General features: G+C 34.0%; 1 protein-coding gene across 1 annotated transcript in view; it reads right to left on the reverse strand.

Annotated features, from left to right (window-relative positions):
• The window catches only part of LRP1B (LDL receptor related protein 1B), a gene marked incomplete at its 3' end in the record, with an annotated part of 1,731,654 nt that overhangs the window by 306,038 nt on the left and 1,403,423 nt on the right, over positions 1–22,193 (reverse strand). Inside the window, exons 42-43 of the mRNA XM_084254814.1 lie at positions 11,373–11,562; positions 8,036–8,240 (exon numbers count right to left, since the gene is read on the reverse strand). Of these exons, the coding sequence (XP_084110940.1) occupies positions 8,036–8,240; positions 11,373–11,562 (395 nt within the window). The remainder of the gene's footprint in view (positions 1–8,035; positions 8,241–11,372; positions 11,563–22,193) is intronic.

A 22,193-nucleotide genomic window follows, 5' to 3' on the forward strand; every position in this document is an offset into this window, starting at 1 on the left:
CCAGTATCAGTACCAAAATTTGAAGGGACACCCATTATTTTCTGGGTGAAAAACTAGTTTCCCTGGATACCAATATTATTTTTCTTCAGAAACACATATCTTGTTTAGAGAGCCTACCTTTGGTAACACTTTAATTTGCACAACTAACCAAGCAGAACCATCACTGTAATGTATGTGGATTTAAATCAAAGTGATTGTGTGAGAAATAAACACCATTAACCCTACTGCAATAACATTCTTATCTTTCCAAACAGTATTATCAGTTGTACAGACTTCTGAAAATTACCCTGGATGGCAGAGACCTACAGAATAGCTGATCTTTGGTTTGGGTCTTTTTATTTTAAGCTATTTGCTTTTTCATTTTATTCAGGGAAACATTTTTATAATTTCTTTTAGTAAATATTGAAGCTATTATTCTGCTTCTGCAAATATTTGCTGAAAGCAGCAATGCAAGAGACTTTGGGTTACTTGCTTTTGGAGACACAAAAATGAGAAATTCAGTTTATGCAGATACTAATAATCCTATAGTAGAGGTAATGAAGCAATTTATGATTTATTATAGTTGCTATAATTGATGTTAACATAAATGTATGTGGGTGTAGTGAATGTAGTTACAAATTCAAATCTGTTTTATTTTTTAATTTGCATCTTTTGAGAGTTTTAGAAATTTAGCATTTGTTGTTAATTATTGTCAAGTAACAGGATGCAAAATACCACCTATGGGGCATTAACTATTAATACTATTTTACAGAAGAAACAAAAGCATAGTAATATAAGGAAATGCTTCAAGTTTACTAAACAATATGTCAAGGATCCAATTTTCAAATCCATAGCTATCACTACAAAATACTTTTATTTGTTATAAAAAATTACCTTTATTGTTTCTTGAAAGGCATTATAGTCTAGTTTGCTAAGACAACCTTCATGACTAGAATTACCAAGGTGTGACATCATTTTAGTGTGTGGGGGTGTGTGTGAGAGAGAGAGCGAGAGAGCGAGAGAGAGAGAGAGAGAGAGAGAGAGAGAGAAAGAGAGAGAGAGAAGATACAATTATGAATGATTAAACTAGTTGGGTTCCATATTACCAGTTAAAGAATCATAAAAGGTTAGTTTTTGTTTTTTGTTTTTTGTTTTAAAGATTTATCTATTTATTTATTTATACAAGAACTGGTACAGGCCAGATGCACGGGAGGGTGACAGGATTCACCAAAGACAGAGCGCGGAACAGAACAGGCAGACTGATGAAATACACTGCTGAGGGGAGAGCAGCAGCTGAAACAGGAGAGGTCTGCTGTGCCATGTGGGACCCTCATCGGTGGGCCAGGATTTAACTGGCGCTGCAGCGGCTGCGGACAGCTTCACAGCGCAGTGCTCAACCACCTGTGCCACAAGGGGAGGCCCAAAGTTTAGTTTTTGGGTGATAATTTTTAACCTAGTTAAAAAAGCAGAGCTTGAGATTGAAAAAGCCTAAGCTAATTGAAGATCACAAATCTTTTTATAGCTGCTTCAGGCATTAAAAGAAAATTGGCTAACACCAATTTTGGATGTGTTTTCACTCCTTTCTTTTTCTCACTCAGGCACCTGAATTTGGCAATGTCATATCATCATTATATCAGTGCTATAATAGCATGTATACATCATAGTTATGATGGTAAAATTTAGATAATCTACCTTCTTTATTTCCACAAGTTTTGTTCTATTAGTTCATGGATCAGTGCTATTTCAATGTTTCTGGGTGCTGGTGAATCAGGTCACATTATGTGTGCTTTAATTACCTCATCCCAATTTAAATGTATTGCCAATGCATAGACAGACATTCTCTTGACTTATCTTGTGGAACAGAACTTTTATATTTTCAAACACTTTATAAGATAATAAACATAAGACATTCCCTTTCTTCTATTCCACATTTCTAGAAATCTATAAACACACTGACTATCTGCTCTGAGATGATGGGAAAGCTATACTCTTTTTGACTCAGCTCACTAAGAATAACTAAATATCCTTGACATTATATATGAAAAATAAGAGGATTAAGAGATGGAGAGAATAAGACAGGCTGTCTACACTTGGACATGAAGAACACCATGGTGGTGAGCTCACTGGGTTTTACTTTTGACTCACATATCCCAGTCTTGGAACTAAAGAAACTTGTAACTCAGAATTGTCAATTTGTACAGAACCATGGCAGCAGCAGAAACCACAACTACAGCTATATCTGCTTTTTTAGCCAAGGGGTCAATAAAGATTCTATGTAGTGAGGCAGAAAATATAATAATAGCAATTGATCTACTCTAGAAAAATATCCCATAAAATCTGTGACTTGTCTCCATTTATACTGGCAAAGGCCACATAGGGTGCTGGACTTCTACCCACGCTTGGCAGTAATGAAGTGCTACCCTCTCCCTCACTCCCTAGTTGGGAGTAGTGTCAGAAGAAATCTGGAAGAGAATCAGATCTTTCACCATCTCTGAGGGGTTATGAGGTCACCCCACATGGCTGACAGAGGAGACTACCTAGAAACCTGGAACCTGCACTCCTGTTGAGAAGCAGAGTCCTGATACTGCCTCACATTGGGGCACCCGGTCTTCTACTTCTCCGTTGTACTAACAAGGCAGCACTTCTCAATTTTCCCTACTGGAGTGATGTCAGAGAATACCAACAAAAACAGAAAGTTTCAGTGAGATATAGAATTTCATACAACAAAACAACTAAGATTCAGCAGAAAATCACTAATCACACCAAGAACTAAGGCCTTAAGTGATCTGGGTGGCATCATGTTAATTTGTTCATTCTACTGTTTCTCACTTACTAATCCTCCCAGGAAATATATTTTATGTTATCTTTATTAATAGATTCATAGAATTCCATTGTTTTAACCTTTACTTTTTTATCACATTTGTATTTAGTTACTATTATAAAAATTAGAAAACCATTAAGATTCATTAAAATATTAGAAAGTTATTAAGTTCACATTGTAATTTGAATAACTCTCCATGTCCAAGGATACAGACAATACACAAAATCAATACTGGATAGAATAATCTGTGCATTGAGTGGTGCTTCTTGATTTCAGATAAGTGACACAAGCAGTAATAAAACACTTGAGTATTTGTAACATACCTAATTGAAATGTCTGTTATGTAATGGCCAATGGATACTATCAGTTGCTTATTTTCCAAGAGTTCAGAGTTCATGTGTTAGAATTAAAGTTCTTGGAGTACTTCTACTAACAAACTGTATTCCACTTCCTGTCTATGATCTATCTAACTCTTATAGGCATAGGAAACTTATAGTCTAAGGCATTCCAGATAGGGTAGAATGGTCATTTGCTACCAGGAGACATATCTTAGCGGTTCTCAATGGAGGTAGTCCCAACCCATCTGTAGGTTTTGGAAAATGTTGGTGGTTTTTCTGTTTGATTGAGGGTATGAGTTCCAGGGTGGGCAGGTATTGACCAGGAAAAACAGTGGTCAGGAAACTGGATTCACTACAATACATAGGACAGTTCTGTATGTGAACTGTCTGAGGCTTATCCAAACTTTAGATGTCCTGTAAGACTCACAAAGGTGAAAGTCTGTTTATAATTATCTGATCTAGAATTTAGCCCCATTTTACATTTATAGAACAGTTCTTTTTACAGACCTTTATTACTATATACATTATCTTTCAAAGTGTCACTTTTGTATAAATTGAAGATGACTTTATTTTGTTTAAAATATTATCAAGAATTCATCATCAGTATTGAAAATCACATCCAAGACAGTACTACCCCTAATATTTCTCTTTTTTTTAAAGATTTATTTATTTATTTATTCATACAAACATTGGGTATAGTCAGAAGCGTGGGAGGGTGAGAGAATCCACCAGAACTAGAGCGGGGAGCAGAGCAGGCAGAAGGACCGAAGTACACTGGTGAGGGCAGAAGCGGGCAGCAGGAGAGGTCTGCGCACCATGTGGGACCCTTGCCTGGCAGCCAGGGATGGAACCGGTGCTGCAGAGGCTGTGGGCAGCTTCACAACCCAGCGCTCAACTGCTGCGCCACTGGGGGGGGCCTACCCTTAGTATTTCAATATCAGTATTGAACTTAGGGAAAAAAAAAAAAAACTGTGACGATAGATATGAGATTTGATTTTATATTTTATTATTTATAAAAAAATGGACATTTACTATTTAGTCAAAAATCATAACTGGCATTAGATACTGGACATAGAAACCTTAAAAATTAATGCAGTATTTTGGACTTGTGGCCTTCTAATCTGTGAAATAATACCAGATTGTTCCTGTTAATGATGGGCAAATTATCAGGTCACTGAAAGTGTAATGACTGCTCATGCTGATGTTGATTTATAATAAAAAATTAAATTTGCTAAATTTATATTTTTCATCTTTTAAAAATTGATACCGGAATTATTTGTCTTTGATTATAGGATTTAGTTTTACTTAGTTAAGTAATTTCACTTTTGGGGGTTTTAACACCAGTTTTAAAGTTTCAGAATGCTGGTCTCTATTGAGACCATATCACAGTATTATTAAAACTATATTATAAAAAATAGCGTAAACATACATAGATTAGATACTTAAATAGGTGAATAGAATGTAAATTCATTTATAGAATGCAATAATTGTTTCTGTAAGTATATAGAAGGAAATATTTGGTGGCAAAAAAAAAAACAGAAAATCTAATATTGTTGTGATTGACTATGTTTTTTTTTTAAACTTGTTTTCCTATACTTATCCAAAACAATTCTCATTAGTGTGTGTTAATCCAAGAGGTGAAATATCCTACATCCTTCTTCTTTCAACGACAAGGCTCAGGACTTAGTATTTCTGCCTGGGAATATATTAAAACCTTTGGACAAAGTTTCTAAAAGAATTTCAGAAGAAACATCAGTAATTGCAGTTTCTAGGAACATAAACAACATCTCTTTTGGAAGGGTTTGTGTCACTCAGGTAGTTCATGCCTTCCAAGAAATGATTAACACTTACAGGGTAACTGCAGGGAGAAAGGCTATAATCATGCTGTCTTAGCCCCTGTCAAAATTAGTTATTGTTTCAGCTACAACTACAAGAACAACAGAAATGACAGGACAGAACAGAAATAAAAATGAAATTATTGTCTGATGTTTCATTGTCCCAATCATTAGATCATTCAAGAGTATTCAAACAGAAAATGCTTCCCTCAGCAAATCTGTAGGTAGAACCACCACACAAGTTAATGTGGTATTTAAAAAATATACTGAATTAGTACATTAGAAAACTAACCATTTGTTATATTTTTATCAATACAAGTCCAATTTAAACTATATGTATTTATATTTTATTATGAATTTACTCTAAACTAAAATTGAATTATAAAATCTAATACTGAGATTGGCAGAGGAAAGTAAAGCTATGAATGTTTTTTAAGCTAAACATTAGCAGATAATTAAAAGAGTAAAATGTGTTCAAAAATCATTTTGTCTGATTTTTTCAATGTTTGAAAGAAGCTGTTTCCTTGATTAGTAATAAGTTATATACTTTCTTACAATAAATGAAGAGATTTATAAATAGTACATCACTATTTTTCAAATCAAATAATCGCTCTGCACACTACATGAACAAAATAGGATTGTCTGAGCAGAACTATACTGTACCATATTTCATTCTGAAGATTCACAGTATACAGGAGCAAATAAAAAAAGATGTAATGTAGTAAATACGCCTATAAAACTTTATTAAAGCTACAGTTACAAAAATGTGCTTGACCACAGTTTAATTCCTACATATTCTCAAAGATAAGCTCTTAAAACTCTCTTTAGGAGAGCAATGGTAATTGTTCTTTGTTTGTGGGTTTATGATGCATAGATTTATAAGAATTTCTCCAAAATTTAACTTAAACATAGGTTGCTTCCTTTTTCCAAAAGATACATTCCAAATATTTCATATTGTAAGTTCTGACTTCTTTCCAGTTTACTCCCCCAGTGCTCTGTGCAGACCTTTGGGGATTTAGAAATTAACATTTTTTTCCCTAACAACATTTATTTTTTTAAAAGACTTATTTTACTTATTTATGCATAAAAGGACTGGGTGTAGGTCATAGGTGCGAGGTGGGGGTGGGTAAGAAGACAGAGTGGGGACAGAGACAGAGTGGGGAGCAGAACAGGCAGACTGACTGAAATACATTGTTAGGGGAACAGAAAGCAAGACAGGAGGGGTCTACTGCACCATGTGTGTTAATTCCCTGTCTAGAGGTTGAACTTATGCCACAGTGGCTGGTGGTAGCTTGATAGTGCTGGGACTTTAACAACTGCACCACCGGGTAGGCCCCTACCACCCTCTATTTTGTGCCTCTGTCCCTTTCCTTTTTCCCTCCCTCTTAAACTCAGAAACCTCAGGATGTTTATTAATCTCCATTAATTTTTGGAAATGCTGTGTGTGATCAAATTATCTGTTGAGTGAATGTGTAATATTTTTTTTATTATTCAGATTTACTTTGCTGCACACAATTCTCTTATGCCCCCTTCAGTATATTGAAAAATAGCTATATTTCATCCTTTCCTGTGGCTGCACAATATCCCATGGTTTATGTATACCATGTATTCACCATTAATTTCTTTGTTGAAGGAAATTTAGGTCATTCCTTGTCCTACACTGTAAATATTGCTGCTGTGACTATTGTGGAACATATGGACTTTTTGTTGGTGGTTTCATACTCTGTAGCTATATGCCAACAAGTGGGAATGCTCAGTCCTATAGCATTTCCATTTTAATATTTTTAAGTTAAATCCAGATTGCTTTCCATAAAGGTGACACCAGTTCACATTCCCATCAACTTTGTAATAGGGTCCATTTTCTTCACATCCTCCCCAGCACTTATAGTTGTGGGTCTTTCTTATATGTGCCATTCTTTTTCATTCTCTCTCTCTTTCTCTCTCTCTCTCTCTAACACACACATACACACACACACACAGGTAAATAAGATAGCTACTTGTCCTAGAATATCTCTATATAATATATCCATAGATCAATGCATGCTATGTATTAATATATAGATTAGATTGTATATGTATATGTTAGCTGACATATTAATGGGTATATTATATATCTATATAACATTTACAATGCAATGATATGCATGAAGAAATACAGGTATGGAAATATATGCAATTGAATTAAGCACTATGTTTAATGGTATAGATAAGAAGTTACAGACTATGGTATGGTATGCTGGTTGGTTATCTGTTTATATAAATATTGTTTTACTAGAATATTGTAAAGACACCATTAATATATTCACCACTTCTGTTGCAGCACCATAAGGAAGATGAGGATCCTTTTGTCCTTTTGTAATGCCCTGGGGTGTGGGGAGATTTTTCCACTTGTCTGACTACCAGATCTGACCCTTTTGACCCTGAGTTTTCCTGGTTGCTAAGAACTGCTGTTCTCAAGGGGTAAGTGGAGGACACTGGAATTTGATCTTTGTACAGGCCCTCAATATTTGCTGTAAGTATTCTCCAGAGACGATGTAAAGACTCTTCCACAAACATTTCATTTGAAACTCAGAGAAAAGAGACAGATAATGGGTCTGACTGAAAGGAATCCCATACTCTCTTCAGATTTGCTTAGGTTGTTTTTGGAACATAGAAGGAGATGACATGAAGGATCATTTCATTCTACTCTAATGTTCATTTATTCTAGAACAGAGTCAGTTTTATTAATATTAAAAAAAATAAATAACAATGAAGTATAGACAAATCACCCTAAAAAATTAGCTAAATTAATTTAATAAATAAGAGAAATCAATTATTGTTTCTCCAGAAGAGTTTACAAGAGTTGAACTGTCTCCATGGTAACAAATGCACTTGAAAAAAGTTTTTAAAATATTATCCACAGTTTTCTTTTTCACTAAATAGATTATTCTGTTAGGCTGGTTCAAATAATTAAGTATTTTGAAATCCCTTGAAATGAATATATTTTTAGGCAAGCATAAAGAAACTTTTTTTAAATGTTTCATTATTAAAATCTACATTCAAGAAATTCTCAATTAACTTACATGTCTCTGGGATCCATCATATTCACACCTTTCGATTTTTCCTAGGCTGCCATCTGAGAAATACAGCTTCTCTGCACGGTGGTCGATGGTGAGTCCATTAGGAGTGAGTATATCTGTACTGATCACCACATGAGCATTTTTTCCAGTCAGGGTAGACCTCATGATACTTGGATGCTGTTCATTCCAGTTCGTCCAAAACATTAAACTAATTAAAATTAAAATTATAGTACTATATTACAAAGTTCATTAATAGCACAAACATTAATAAAAGTGTGGCAATATCAAGCTATTTGAAAAGAACCAAAATTAACATTTCATATTCTGTGATCCTTAAGGAAGGCTAGACAATAAAGGGAGCTATGTATATCACATTTGGATATATATTTTTCTTAAGTTCTTAAATGAAACATGAAAACTGTTCTGAAAAACAACTATATCTGGGCGTGCTCTCAAATAGTGATTCAATTAAATTGAGTCTGAATGATGCATAATGAGGATTTATTTTTAAACAAGGACAAAACGGTTATCAAATTTCTGTGAAATTCCTATAAGCTCTAACTTATTAATATTATGTCTCAGCAGACCCAGTATGATCATTCTGGACTTATTCTTAATATGACTATATTTTGGATTTCTATTGGTAAAAACAAAAACTCCCTACCCTTCCAGATTTGCATTTTAAATTCAATGTTCTGCTTCAAATATTTTTCAAAGACTATATAGTTACTAATTTCTATACTTCTTTAAAATTTTTCCCTACTCTTTTTATCAGTGTGATTTTCCTATAAATTATACTGGCATTTCTGGAATTAAGGGGTTACTCTCAAATCCATAAATATAACATATGTTACCTATAGATTGCATAGAATTCTTTAAACCAGCATTTGTTAAACTGTTCTTAGCGGAAAACCTGGTATTTTATGGAAGTCCTTAGAGTCACTGGGAAAAGAGAGACATTTGAGTCTCCATATCCTATTTTTACTGAAACAGTTATTTATCTTCTTTTATCCACAGGACTGCCCATATAAGTTCATTTGAAGACAGTTTGTTGTTCCTTAAGATGGAATGGAAGGGAGGGAGGGAGGAAGGAATAAAGGAAGGAAGAAAGGAAACGAGGGAAGAAGGCCAGGTAGCAGGCAGGAAGTTTCTGTCAATACTTGAAAAAGTACATTGGCTTTGTGAAAACTATGTAAAATAATATTTAATATTTACAGCAAGATTACATATCATTTCCATATATACTTATTTAATATCAATGCATGATTATAGTAAACAAAATCATTCAATGTATGATTATATAATATTATAAAAATGCATTACTAGATAATATTTAAGTTCACAACTAAAATCTTCCTACTTGCTGATTTGAAAAATAACCCCCACCAAAAGTGAAAACCTGGATCATCTATGTTGTTTGTTAATATTCTGCATAGCATTTTCATTTTTCTTTGAATATAAAAGATTTTTAAGTGAGCAACTGTCAAAAGAATATTGTCCTGTGAGTAAATTTGCAAAATAAAAAACATCTCATTTTCTTAAGCATGCAACAACTTTATTCAGACACTTTGACATTTAAAATAAATAAAATAATTATTCAAAACATGTAATGCCCTGCATATAATATGAGATGGAAAGTACACAATTAAGTTGTATTGTTTTCCTATACTATAGCTTTTTAGGTTATGGAATTTCTGAAGTATGATTACTGCTCTTTAAACTTTACCTTTCATTTCACAGATAAGAAAACAGAAACACAGACAGCTTGAATAATTGAAGTTGATTAACTGAACCATGATTTAAACTCAAAAAGTCTACTTCATGCAGAATTTAATTTTATTTTTAATTTTCTGTTCACCAACTAACATATAATAGTGCTTTGTTGATAAGTATAATGCTAAAAATATTTTACACTTTAAATTTTAATTACATGTAGTGTTGCAATTCAATTGTTTTAGTATTTTAATTTCATATGTTTAATTCTAAATTACTGTTGACCATATGCAAGATGATAATGTAATTTAACCAATGTAATGAATAATTATAGGATAAAGCACTTGTAATATCACAGTGATCTCCCTTAGGTTATTTCAAAGGTCTCTTTTAAATTCCTTATTATCCAAAGAGTCTTTTGGTGAAGTGTCAGCATCAGTGTAGCTGATTCAACAACAAGCTGAATGGTACAGGGCGGTAGTGTGATCAGTAGAGCAACTTTTGTCCAGGCATCTGAAGACCTGCACAGATATGAACTAATTCATCAGAACCGTTCAATGAGGCAGCAAGATTTTCCAAATCTTTTAGCCTTCAGAGTCTGCAGATATAATATGAAATGTCCAGTTGAGTGTAAAGTCTATTCTTACTTCATAAGAATAAGTGTTCTCTCCATAAGAGAACACATAAAATTATTTTTACACTGAGTAATTAATGCAATCCTTTCTCCCATCAAATAGTCAGTGATTATCCATCATTGCCTGTCATTGCCTGTTTAATCTTTAATATTTCTTCATCACACCTAAAAAAAGTTCTAATTTTGCCCAGTGAAACACAGGTTGATCATCTGATTTTTGTTTACCTCTTTATTGAAGGAAAAAGGATTTTATAGTAGTTAACAAATAACCTTACCATATTGTATGAGAGTGGAACTCCATGTGTGATTGTGGATATATATTCATTTCAACTGTTTTTTTTTTTATTTCAGTTGCCATACTACTTGCTTTTAATCATTTCCCAAAACATGACAGTTTTCTGATTTGCTACTATTTTTATTCACTCTAGAGTATGGCCTCAGCATTTTTACTTATCATGAATTCTTTATAAGTATTATTATAATTGCCTGCACAATATATCATCAAACAAATCTGGACTACTTAGACTGTTGTCAAGTATCTATTACTGAAAAAATAGTTGCACACAAAGATCTATTATGTTTTTTTTCCTTCCTCTGTATTTCATTTGGTGAAATCTCCAGTTGTTAGAATACTTGATTAAAGTATTTAAACACCTTTGAGGTTTCAATACATTTTAATAGCTTTTTCCAAGTTTATTACACAAATCAGGTATTCATTAGTATCTTTTTCATACACCTTTTCCAATATAGTATTTTCCATTTTCCCTTTAATAACTGAGATTTTTACTAGAGCTTTTACTAGAGCTCTCAAATACCAGGTATTTAAAGAGTCCAGTACTTAACTCTTTACATTTTACAATGGTATTTTAAAAAAAATAATTTTATGGATTGTGAAAAGAGAACTCCAAAGGAAATCCTTATTTTATAGTTAATTTTATTAAAATTATACATAAATAGGATAGTTTTTAACTTATAATGAAGGAAGTTTCTTACTTTTGGCATTCATCCAGGGCTAGCACATGTGGGTGGTCATCCTCGGACATGGCAATGACTGCTTCCCTGTCAAAAGCTCCTGGCCGAGTCTGGTCCACTGTGTGTCTGATGATGGAAGAGGTAGTGGAGCTGGTCCAGTACAATGTATCCCAGGCTCTGTGATAGGCAAGTCCTTCAACAGAACCCACATCTGATAGGAGAAAGAAGAGAATAAATTCATACTTTATCGACAAAATACATGACTTATGGACAGAATAAACCATTTATATATGGTCATTTATATATACAAACAACAAACCTCAACTATGAATTGTATTTTTCATGGAAGGTTTTGGAAAAACATCTCATTAAAGATATAATCTTATACCAAATAAAGCTCAACTAAATAATTTCCTTTTATTATGAAAAGAGTGACTCATTTTTTATCATAATATTTTTTAAAAAGCTTTTTAAAAAGCATCCCATGCACAACAATTTACTCATATTTTCAACAGTCATATGCAGTGATACCATTAGGTATGATTATAATTAGTTTTCTCTGAATATTATATCTGGAGATGTCAAGAAAAAACAAATGCATCAAAACCCACGATAGTATTAAAATGCCATAATAGAATTCTATACTCACAACAGTCAAATAATGATAGATATTTTAATAAGCTACTATGATACATTTTTTTTTAATTCTACTCAATTAATGTAATATAAAATATACAAAAAGAAACTAATTGCCAGTTGTGTCACTATTAAAATGCTGTCAGAAAAAGATAAATTGTAGTACATAGATTCTATTACACAAAAATGAAAAATGTGAAAAACAAGAGAAATTATTTCTTAAAATTATATTCCCCATCATTAGGATAACATAGGGTAGCTGTTTATTTTCCATACAGGTGGTTTGAGTACATATTTATGTAAACCAAACTATCACGCTTCCCCTTCATATTAACTGTTTTTCTCAGTTATTATGCTTAGCAAGCTTAACTAAAGATAAAATAGATAGCTTCTACTGTCATATTAAGAAATTAACAGCATAAAACAATCTATCATTTTCTTTCAAGGAATCTCTGAAAAAATCCAGCTTTTCTGAAAGCAGGTGAAAAAAAACAGTTATTTTCAAGACTAAGAAGGATGAAGTTTGGATTAACCCAACAGGATTTAGTGGGAGTGGAAAACATCTAATATCTTTTGAATTGGATTTTTAAATATGATTTAAGTTTTTGTCATTTGTTGTTTTTTTTTTACATGCAACAGTATGCCCCATTAATAATAAAAATTAATAGCACACTTTATTGGACATTATTTTTTCACTACGATTTCTGCTAACCATTCTGCATCCATCATTTCACTTCTCTGTGAAATTTGCTTTATTGTTCCTCTTTTTCTAAGGCAACTGAAACCTGTGATCACAGGACTGACAGTGTTAATGCAAAATTATTAACAAAGGTCATTTGCTTCCAAAGTCTATGTTCTTTAGTACTATCATATAAAATATTGTATAATTTCATTGAATACAAAGTTTGAACCAAAGAAATGATTCATTAGTTTCATCTTGTCTGACTCTTGGTAAATTGTGTAATAAATATGTACCATGAGTAGCCTCCTCTCACACAATCAACAAAACAAATTACAAGCAATTAATGAAAGTTATTAACATGGAAACCTAGAACAGCAAATATTTAAAGTACAATAAAAATAAAATCTGTTAAGTTATTCTTTTATAAATCATGTTGTTTTCATTTGATGTAAGTAGGTAGAAGGTTGATAATGGCAAAGGTGCTTCTATTATTAATGAATACATCATCTATTCCATAGTATTTTTTGTACTTTTAAATCATTTCAGAAGTGAAAACTACTAGTAGTCTATGCAGCATGACCATCTTTCACCAGTCAAAAACAGACAGAGAAATAACATAGCTCTGAAAAAAATCCATACAAATCAGACTCATTGGTCCATCTTCCTTCTGTATCTTACTCCAAGGAACTTTGACAGACCTTCTTCATGATCAGTTTTTCCTGTTAGATCAAGAAGAAACTACTTGGTATCACCCTTAAGAAGAAGCAGAAGCTTCTTTTCTACAGTTGATACAGTTTTAGGATTACTAGAGTATATAATGCATATCACTGTCCAGGACAATATATTTTTTTTAATTTTTGTAATAACTGACCATCTGACAGTACACTTAATCACTGTTATTATGTTTTAAAATATTTCAGTAATGTATTTCCTTTTCAAAACATTTTCAGTTTACTACAAAACAGTGTGTGCCATTAATAGTCATTTGAAGGCATATACCAAATTTAAAAACCATAAAAAAAATTATGTCCATTTAATGATGATTTAAAACAGTGGGATCATGTAGCAGGCATTGGTGTGTGTGTGTGTGTATGTGTGTGCGTGTGTTTCTGTGTGTGTGTGTGTGTGTATCAACATTGAGTTTTGAATCAGCTGAACAGGTAGAATGAGAAATTTGACTTCCTGGACCTGGTGCATAATTACATAGTTTGAAAATTCACATAAAATATCCATTAACCAGTCTTGAAATATTGAACAGAGTTTCTAAACACTCTTGGAACTCATGGATGTAGAATAGGCATAGATAAAAAAAATAATAATAACTATAACAATGGCTCTATACTTTGTATCCAAGATAAATAATTGTATTGGAAGTGTCATGCATATGCAGAAAAATTATACCTCCTCATCCCAAGCACTTACAAAAAAATAAAAATAAATAATTAAAATCCTGCTTCCCTCTCACCCATCTTTGAGCCAGAGGATTGGGTTTGGCTAATCATGAATGAGATCTCAGGTATTTTTAGAGAAGTGAGGAGTGGAGATCACAACACCAAAAACTACAGCAGAGGCAAATAACTCAGAACCATGGCCAAACTTTTTTGCCTAGATTTTAGTTGCGCGGTAACGGGTTAGTTAATTGAACTAGTGACACCAACCACTGCCCTTACATCTGCTCAGAGGACAGCATAGAGAATATACATTCATCTCACCTCCATTGAGAAAGCCACAATAGCTCCATCATCTCTGTAGAGTGTTCTCAATGTAGGATAAAGGCTTTGAAACAAAAAGGCAATAAAGGATATTCTTGGGAGGGAGTTACATGTGCAAAAACAGTGGCCATAATATCAGTTACAAATAAAGATTGATAAAGTGAATAAGATAATATTTATCTCAAGGACATGCTACAACTATGAATTATGACAATGGCTTAAATTGTTGAAAATGTATTATTCTACTAGTTTGTTCTCTATAAAATACTGTAGTATCAGAAACTTTGCTGTATGAAATTTTGTCTGTAGCATGAAGCACACTAATCTTTTCTGGATGATCTAAAGACACAAAGAAGCAAGGACAAGCCAGGTGCAGAGCTTAAAATAAGTTTCTGTATACAATATTCCACCTCTATCTTAATGTTGTAGTTTCCAGAGAAAGAGGATCCTGAATCTAGTTCACAGTCCAGACTTGATGTTCAGCTGCACAAAATGCACATAGCTGGACTTTATCTAAAGAGTAAAATTTTGCCTAAACTCTACCCTATCCTAATTTTTTTCAAATAATTTTTAAAAGTTTAAATATATAGTTATCATATAATCTAGCAATTCCACTTCTCAAGATATGTCCATATTTACAGGAATTATGATTGCAGCCTTACTTAATGATAGTCATCAATGGATGGGGAAAGGTGATAAGATATTTTCTAATTGATTACATGACTGAAAATATACTATAATCATTGAATTGTATACTTAAATGGGTGAATTGTATGTATGAAAATCATGTCTCAAAGCAGATCTGGAAATATCTTGAAGGAAATGAATAATATAACATGTGAAATAAGCAGATTTACATTTTGAAGTGATAAATACTGATTATTCTGAGTGTTAACCCTGTAGAAGTAAGACCCAAAAGAGTCTGTTTCTCTCTATTTTCTTCTCTTTCCCTCCTAATTTTATTCTCCCTCCTGTTCCTACTCCATTCTTTACACAATTCAATGGATTTTAAAGTAACTGATCTGGTATAATTGTCAATGACAGAGATAATGTCGGAAATGAAAACACCTGTTAATTTCTCTTCAGTCTATGCTACTAGAATGCTTTACAAATAATTATTAAATGGATGGATGTTTTTCCCTTTTCTAATTCTATTATGCATTATAATAGATTTCAATGTAGATCACATACTATATAAATCACAATATCAATCTTTGACTTGGAGGTTTAATGTCATTTTATTATTTTTTCATATTAACCAATAAGATAAAATATATTACATATATGATGATTACATTTTTATTTCCTGAAATTATTTCACATCATTAACAGATTCCATACCAGGATAGACAAGCATCAGTGGAGGGTACTGACCAGGGTATGATCTGAACATTCCAATATCTATATAATCCGCTCAATATTTGGAGTGTCAATATTGATCATATCTAAACCACAACAGCTTTCACTTATATACTGCACCCATATCTTTCTGTTTTTCAATCTGTTAAAAATCTTAATGTTCTTTTCACCAATCTAATTTACCAAAGACTAAATAAATTAAATACCACATTATAGTCCAAATATTTAAACAAGGAACAATTTAAATATGAGAAAAATGATTGTTTCTGTGACTAATCAATCACCTGAAATAATGAAAAACTATTAAGTGTTTAGTAATATGGCAGGTAATAAGTAAATAAAACAAAATCAATAGTTATAGTCTGTACAAAGATAATTATTTAGTAATAAAATGAGAAGAGAATGCCAATCCAAGTAACCACTAGTGATGTGCGTTCCAGTAAATGAACATATCTATAAAATTGAGCCACACTTGACTACCTGTAATTGATTCTTCTTGTGCCTAAATTATTGCAATAAATCTGCCTTTCCTGAATGTGAATCCACTCCAGATCGTCACCCCTCTAATAAAAGAGACCCAACCAATTAAAAGGGTTCAAATGGAGAATAATTCTATATTACTCTTTTATTCTCATTATCCTACTTACTAAAACACATTTTAATTTCTAAATGCAAATTGTTTGGAAACTTGCAGCTCTACCTTTAAAAAAGAAAAGCTTTTACTATCATCACCAAAGCATTTTAAATTCCCTGAAACCAAAGTATCTCAAATATTTCCATGTTTGGAAGAGAATCTTTGCCTTACACTGCATAACAAAACAGGCCTATTTACTTGATTTTCCCAGAACACAGGAACAATTTGCCCTAAGGGAGTACTGAAACAGATTGAAACTGCTTGAAGCCTTTAAGAGACTCTATGTGTCTGTGTTTAAAAACAAAACCAAAGAAACAAAAAGCAAAACCTATTTCCTGTCATCTTTTTGTACCTCAAGTATAAAAACATTAAAGATCTGAGTTGCAGCCTGAACTCCAAGCTCAGCTTGCAGTTATGTGGACTCAGACGTGTCTCAGCAAGTGCCTCTATCTGTGTCACCAATAATGGAAGAACTATATACTATAAAAGCGAGCATATAGGTAATTATAGTTTTATTAGTCCTTCAGGAATAACTGGAGATAAGCACTGCTTTAACCAAGATTAAGCTAACATTTGTATATCCAGGTCCCAGGGCATAAACTCCAAGGCTTCTAAAACCCTGAGATATGAATACTTCATCCTTTAGGGTATGTCTAGGTGACCTTGTTAGGGGGAAAAGGATGTCCCAAAGCTAATTCCATACAGGCTTTGTGGACTCCACCCCCACCCCAGGTCAAAGCCAAAGACACTGGGAACTCCAAATACCATCACCACCAAAGGGAAGGTGGCTGGGACCTGAGGGTGGGGTTAAGCAGCCAGGTGGATATAAAAAGGCAGACACGTGGGCTTTGGGGAATCCCCATTTTGGCTCTCCGCCAGCTAGTCGGGCCAGCTCTGAGAGTGACTTTGGGTTTCCAGGTCTTCAGATCGGGTAGGACACATTAAAGACTTTATTTCCCTATTTTCTCCCTGACTTGTACATTTTCCTTATTTCCTTTTCCCTTGCAAATAAACCTTTTATTAACCTTTTGTGTGTGTGCCTATAGTGGAGTATTCATAAGTCCCTTTTAAGCGCACGGGTGAGGACCCACAGGCAGGAACCAGTTCAATATCGGGGTTGCTCTATAACAACCTGAGAAGTAGAGCCTTTCTCTAATAAATATAATTAGAGAATAATTCAGAATCCATCCTCGTATCCCATACAAGAAAATTAGGTGAATCTTTAGATCAAAACCACAAACTTCAATGAATTATTGAGAAAGGTGTTATTGTCATTTTCAGGTGTCATGTGAAAAGATCCATAATTTTCCTTAGTTCACTTCATACAATGAAGTGATTGTAAACACTTCAATACATACAATGAAGTGGAAAAAAAATCTAACAGAAATTCAGATACAATCAGAATAATTTCCTAAATGATTTGAAAAAAATTGAGACGTTCTCTTACCTAAATATTCTTTAAAGAGCCCCTTTTTCTATCACTAGATATGGCTTCTCTTGTTTTAAGACAATCTCTAGGTGTTTTTTATTTACTCTTTGTAACTAATTCTCTTTATAGGCTAAGTTACTAACTTATTGGTGATTAATGCTTTATTATATTATATTCTTTTTAGTAGGCCATAAAATGTGGACATTTTTCATGCAGAAGAAACAACCTCAAATAGCCTGAGAGATGCATAAAGACTTTGGGAATTGAGAAATAGTACAACTATACATGGGTTCTGAACAAAAGTGTAGCATTATGTCCAGTTTATGAGCTATTCTCTGGTGATATATTAGTAATTCAAGAACATGTACTTGTTGTGGATTTAGTTAAAGTACTTATGAATTGAAATTTGCATATACATGTAGCTTCTGATGCTATTATGATTCTGAATCTTTGATTCCCATTCTAAAATGAACATGGATCTTCTAAATTGAATGCAGTTAAGAGCACTTACAATATTAACATGCACCAGGGCCTCCCTGGTGGCACAAGGGGTTAAGGACTGCACCAAGAAGCAATCTGCAGCCTCCACAGCATGAGTTTGAACCCTGGCTGGCCAGGGAGAAACCCACAGGCGCAGCAGACCTTTCCTGTCTCGTCTACTGCTCCCCTCAGCAGTGTATTTCAGTCAGTCTGCCTGTTCTGCTCCCTGCTCTGTCTCTGGTGAATCTTCTCACCCCCTGCATCTCTGGCCTGTACCCCAGCTCTTGTGTGCATAATAAATAAATCTTAAAAAAAATACACACACAATATTAACATGCACCAAAAGAATAACATTTTGTTTATTCATGAATACATGCATTTTTTTTTCTTTCTTCTGCTTCTTCCCCTTGTTTTCTGTCCTCCAGGCCTGCTCTTTCCTTTCTTCCTGCTCCTCTTCCTGCTCTACCTCCTTTTCTTTCCATCTTTCAGCTCGACCTTTCCTTCTCAGATAGCTGGTCTAGCATGAATAGCTACTTCCACCCCCCACCCCCCCACCCCCGCCTCCTATAACCAGAAGCTGAAGGGCAAGGGTGGAGCCAAAGGCTGTTACAGGTCATGCCCCATAGAAGATGGGGGCCAAGGTGAGCACAAGTAGGGCCAGGTGGGATATATCTGGGCAAAGAAGAATCGTGGTTGTGGGGGTCTCTGATAGGGAGTATCAGGAACTACATCAGCAGCCCCCAGGGTCTGCCATTCCAACCCCCACCTCACAGATCTTCCAGACTATTGTCTCTGAAGGATGTGGTGAAGCTTCTAGCTACGGACTTAAGAAGAGAAAAATTGAGAAGATTTGTAGGTGGCTGGGCTGCTGAAACTGTCCCCAGTGTTGTTCCTGTTACAACCCTAAAGGGGAGGCAAGGGTCAGGAGCTGGGTGCCTCACTGGGCTGTGTGAATGCGGGCTATTTGTTGTGTTCAACTCTTGTTCAAACTGCTCTTGCCATATCCAGCATTGTTTGTCTGATACTGTGCTGCTGCCTTGAGGACATCTCAGCGACTCCTGCTATTGAGGCAAGTTGGATCCCAGCCTGTTGTCTCTGGCTTCCATGTGCTCCAGGTCCTAGAGCATGGCCTTTTGTCAGGAACACATATTCTAGGTCTTCAGTGGCAGGAAGATGCCAACTTTGACAGCTTCTAAACACTGGACAAAATCTGTGTTTGAGATAGTGCATTAACTGGTCACTTGTGGCCTTAGTGACTATAGGGTAAGGTAAAAAGTGTCAGGCTTTTCTGCCCTCCCGCCATCAGGATAGATGACAGAAACTGCGATCCTGAATGCATGCCTGACGGTGGGCAACTGGAGTGGGGTGTGGGCATGTGTAGATGGGATTCACCTGGGCTAAGACTGGGCTTTTAGGGGAGGCATTGCGGGGATACCAACAGAAGCTGAGAGAAGAGAAGCTGAGAAGCAGAGAAGCATGAAGAACCACGAGAGCAGCAGAGATCACCAGAGAGCCCAGACAGAGTGAACACCTGCTGGGGGCTGGGAGGCCTTCAGCACCCCTGCCTGCTGTATGCCTAGTAAATCCCAATAAAAGCCTGCAAAAGCCACTGAGGGCTCCAGGACTCCACCTCTACCCAGTCTGCTGGATCAGAAAACCTGCTCTGTTATCCTTCCTGTTCTTACAGTGACTCTTTGTTTACCCATTTGTTGAATAAATCCCTTTATTGTTGTTCCCTGAACCTAAGTGGTGTTGAAATTGTGCACCTCAGTGACTGGTAAAGAACTCAGTGACTGGTAAACTATATGGGCACTGTCTTTGGCCCATATATGGCACTAACCCTTTATTGCCTGGTAATATTACATCATTTTGTTTGCTACTAATTCAGGGTCTCACATGATCCTTCAGTCTTTTCATGTATTTTATAAACATTATCTCTTGTCTGATTCTGCCTTCTGTTTCTGGCTAAATTTTTTGATAATAAAACTTCAGTTTTTATTTCAGACCTTGATTTCACTGACTTGAATCAGTGTCATATCTTCTATGCTGTCCTGATTCACAGCAAAATTTTCTGTTTTATTTTCTTATGGATGAATTTCTGTGGATGGGCAGAAATGTCATCCATGCATCCCTTTGCTGCTCCTCCAGGTTTTGGCTTTTTAAAATTATTGTATCAGCTATTGGTATTACATTTATGAAATTTAGTACAAGCTAAACATCCATAATCTGTTGCCAAGTTAGTTTCTTTACACATCATATGTAAATATCTTAAGCCCATATCTGTGTATTTATTTAGCCTATATAAAAGTAATTATTATTGAGTAAAAATTATTTTGTGAGTCACTACAAAAAATTAGGTATCAAACTAGTTGATAATGTTAGGAAATTAAGAATAATAGTAAATTGTCTTGAATTTCAGATTCCAAGTCTCCTTTCTATTTAAAAGTATTTCATATATAATAGCTTATCCCCTTCAGAAAAGCTGGCATAGTCATTTGTTGGAATATGGGGGGGAGGCACAAATATACAAAGAAATATAGCAATATATCTTTTGGAGAGGATATTAATTTGAGAGTGAAATATTTCATAGAAAAATATAAATTTGAATAGTAATTTGCCTTTAGATTTTAGGGATTTTGCTATCAGGAATCCAAGAAAAATAATGAGGTAAATGTTTAAACACTCAAAAATAGAAAGAATCCAAAAAATTTAATCATATTAATGCTTAAATAATAACTATATCTAAGCAAATATTTAAGCATAATATTTAATTATAGCTATAATTATAGAGTACATGTCAATATTAGAAATTTAAGAGAGTATAAATTCATTGACATTACTAATTGGATAAGTTTGGGGAATCAATGTAATAATAAACCTTCCATTAATTTTTTAACTTAGTTTTTCATTGTTAATATTTAAAATTTATATCTTTTATTCATTGACAACAGCATGGAGTTAGATTTAAAAATGAAATTGTGGGATGAATTATTTGCAAGCTTTCCAGAGTACATTTCACAGATACTAAAATCATCATAAACCTACTATACCTTAGCAACCCACCAAAACATAAATCTGTCTCTATTGTATCGTGTCTCCTCCTGTTAACAGAAGTATGTATCTTTCTCTAACAGGGAAATCCACAACTTATGCTAAGAATTATGCTATGATCTCTCTTCTCAAGGACATCGGTCCTTTGTTTTCTCTTTTCTCCTGCAGCATGAAGTCTTTCTATTTTACTCCAACACCTGAATTCTTTTAGAGTAACTAAACTAAAATTACTCTTTTCAAAATAAACAGCAATTTCTCTATTGCTAAATTCAAAGTTAGTTTGTTTGTTTTTACCTTACCTATTTACTTAGCAGTTGCTATCTTCTTTCTTGAAATTCTTACAAATGTTGTTTTTGGTTTATTTTCTGACATGCTCTCATGTTTTTCTCATTTCTCAGTGATATTCTCAGTGATGTCTACTACCCCTTTACTAGCAATCCCTTCACACAACTCCCACATACAGGTATAATCGAAGGTTTCATTTAGGGTCCCTCATCTTTCTTTTCTGTTGTCACCCCTGTGTGATATCTACTATTCCAATGTAATCAAATACCATATGCATGCTTATATATACAGTCTACATATCTAAATCTAAATTAAAAACATTTCCAACAATGACAGAATGCTATAAAATCTGCAAAACTGTGTTCTTAATTTACCCTAAAAAGACTTTTTACCTCCAGCATACATTTTAAGAGTGCTGTTAAGCTTTTCACCTCAAACATTCATGACATGTAAATTGTAGCATTGTTTATGCAGTTTAAAGTTTAGCAATCACTATGAATTCTTTTTCCTTACTTTTTACATACAATCGATCTGAAATGCTTCAAATTTTACCACTAAAGCATATCTTTATTAT

Source organism: Talpa europaea, assembly GCF_964194135.1.
Source record: "Talpa europaea genome assembly, chromosome: 1".
Taxonomy (NCBI): Eukaryota; Metazoa; Chordata; class Mammalia; order Eulipotyphla; family Talpidae; genus Talpa; species Talpa europaea.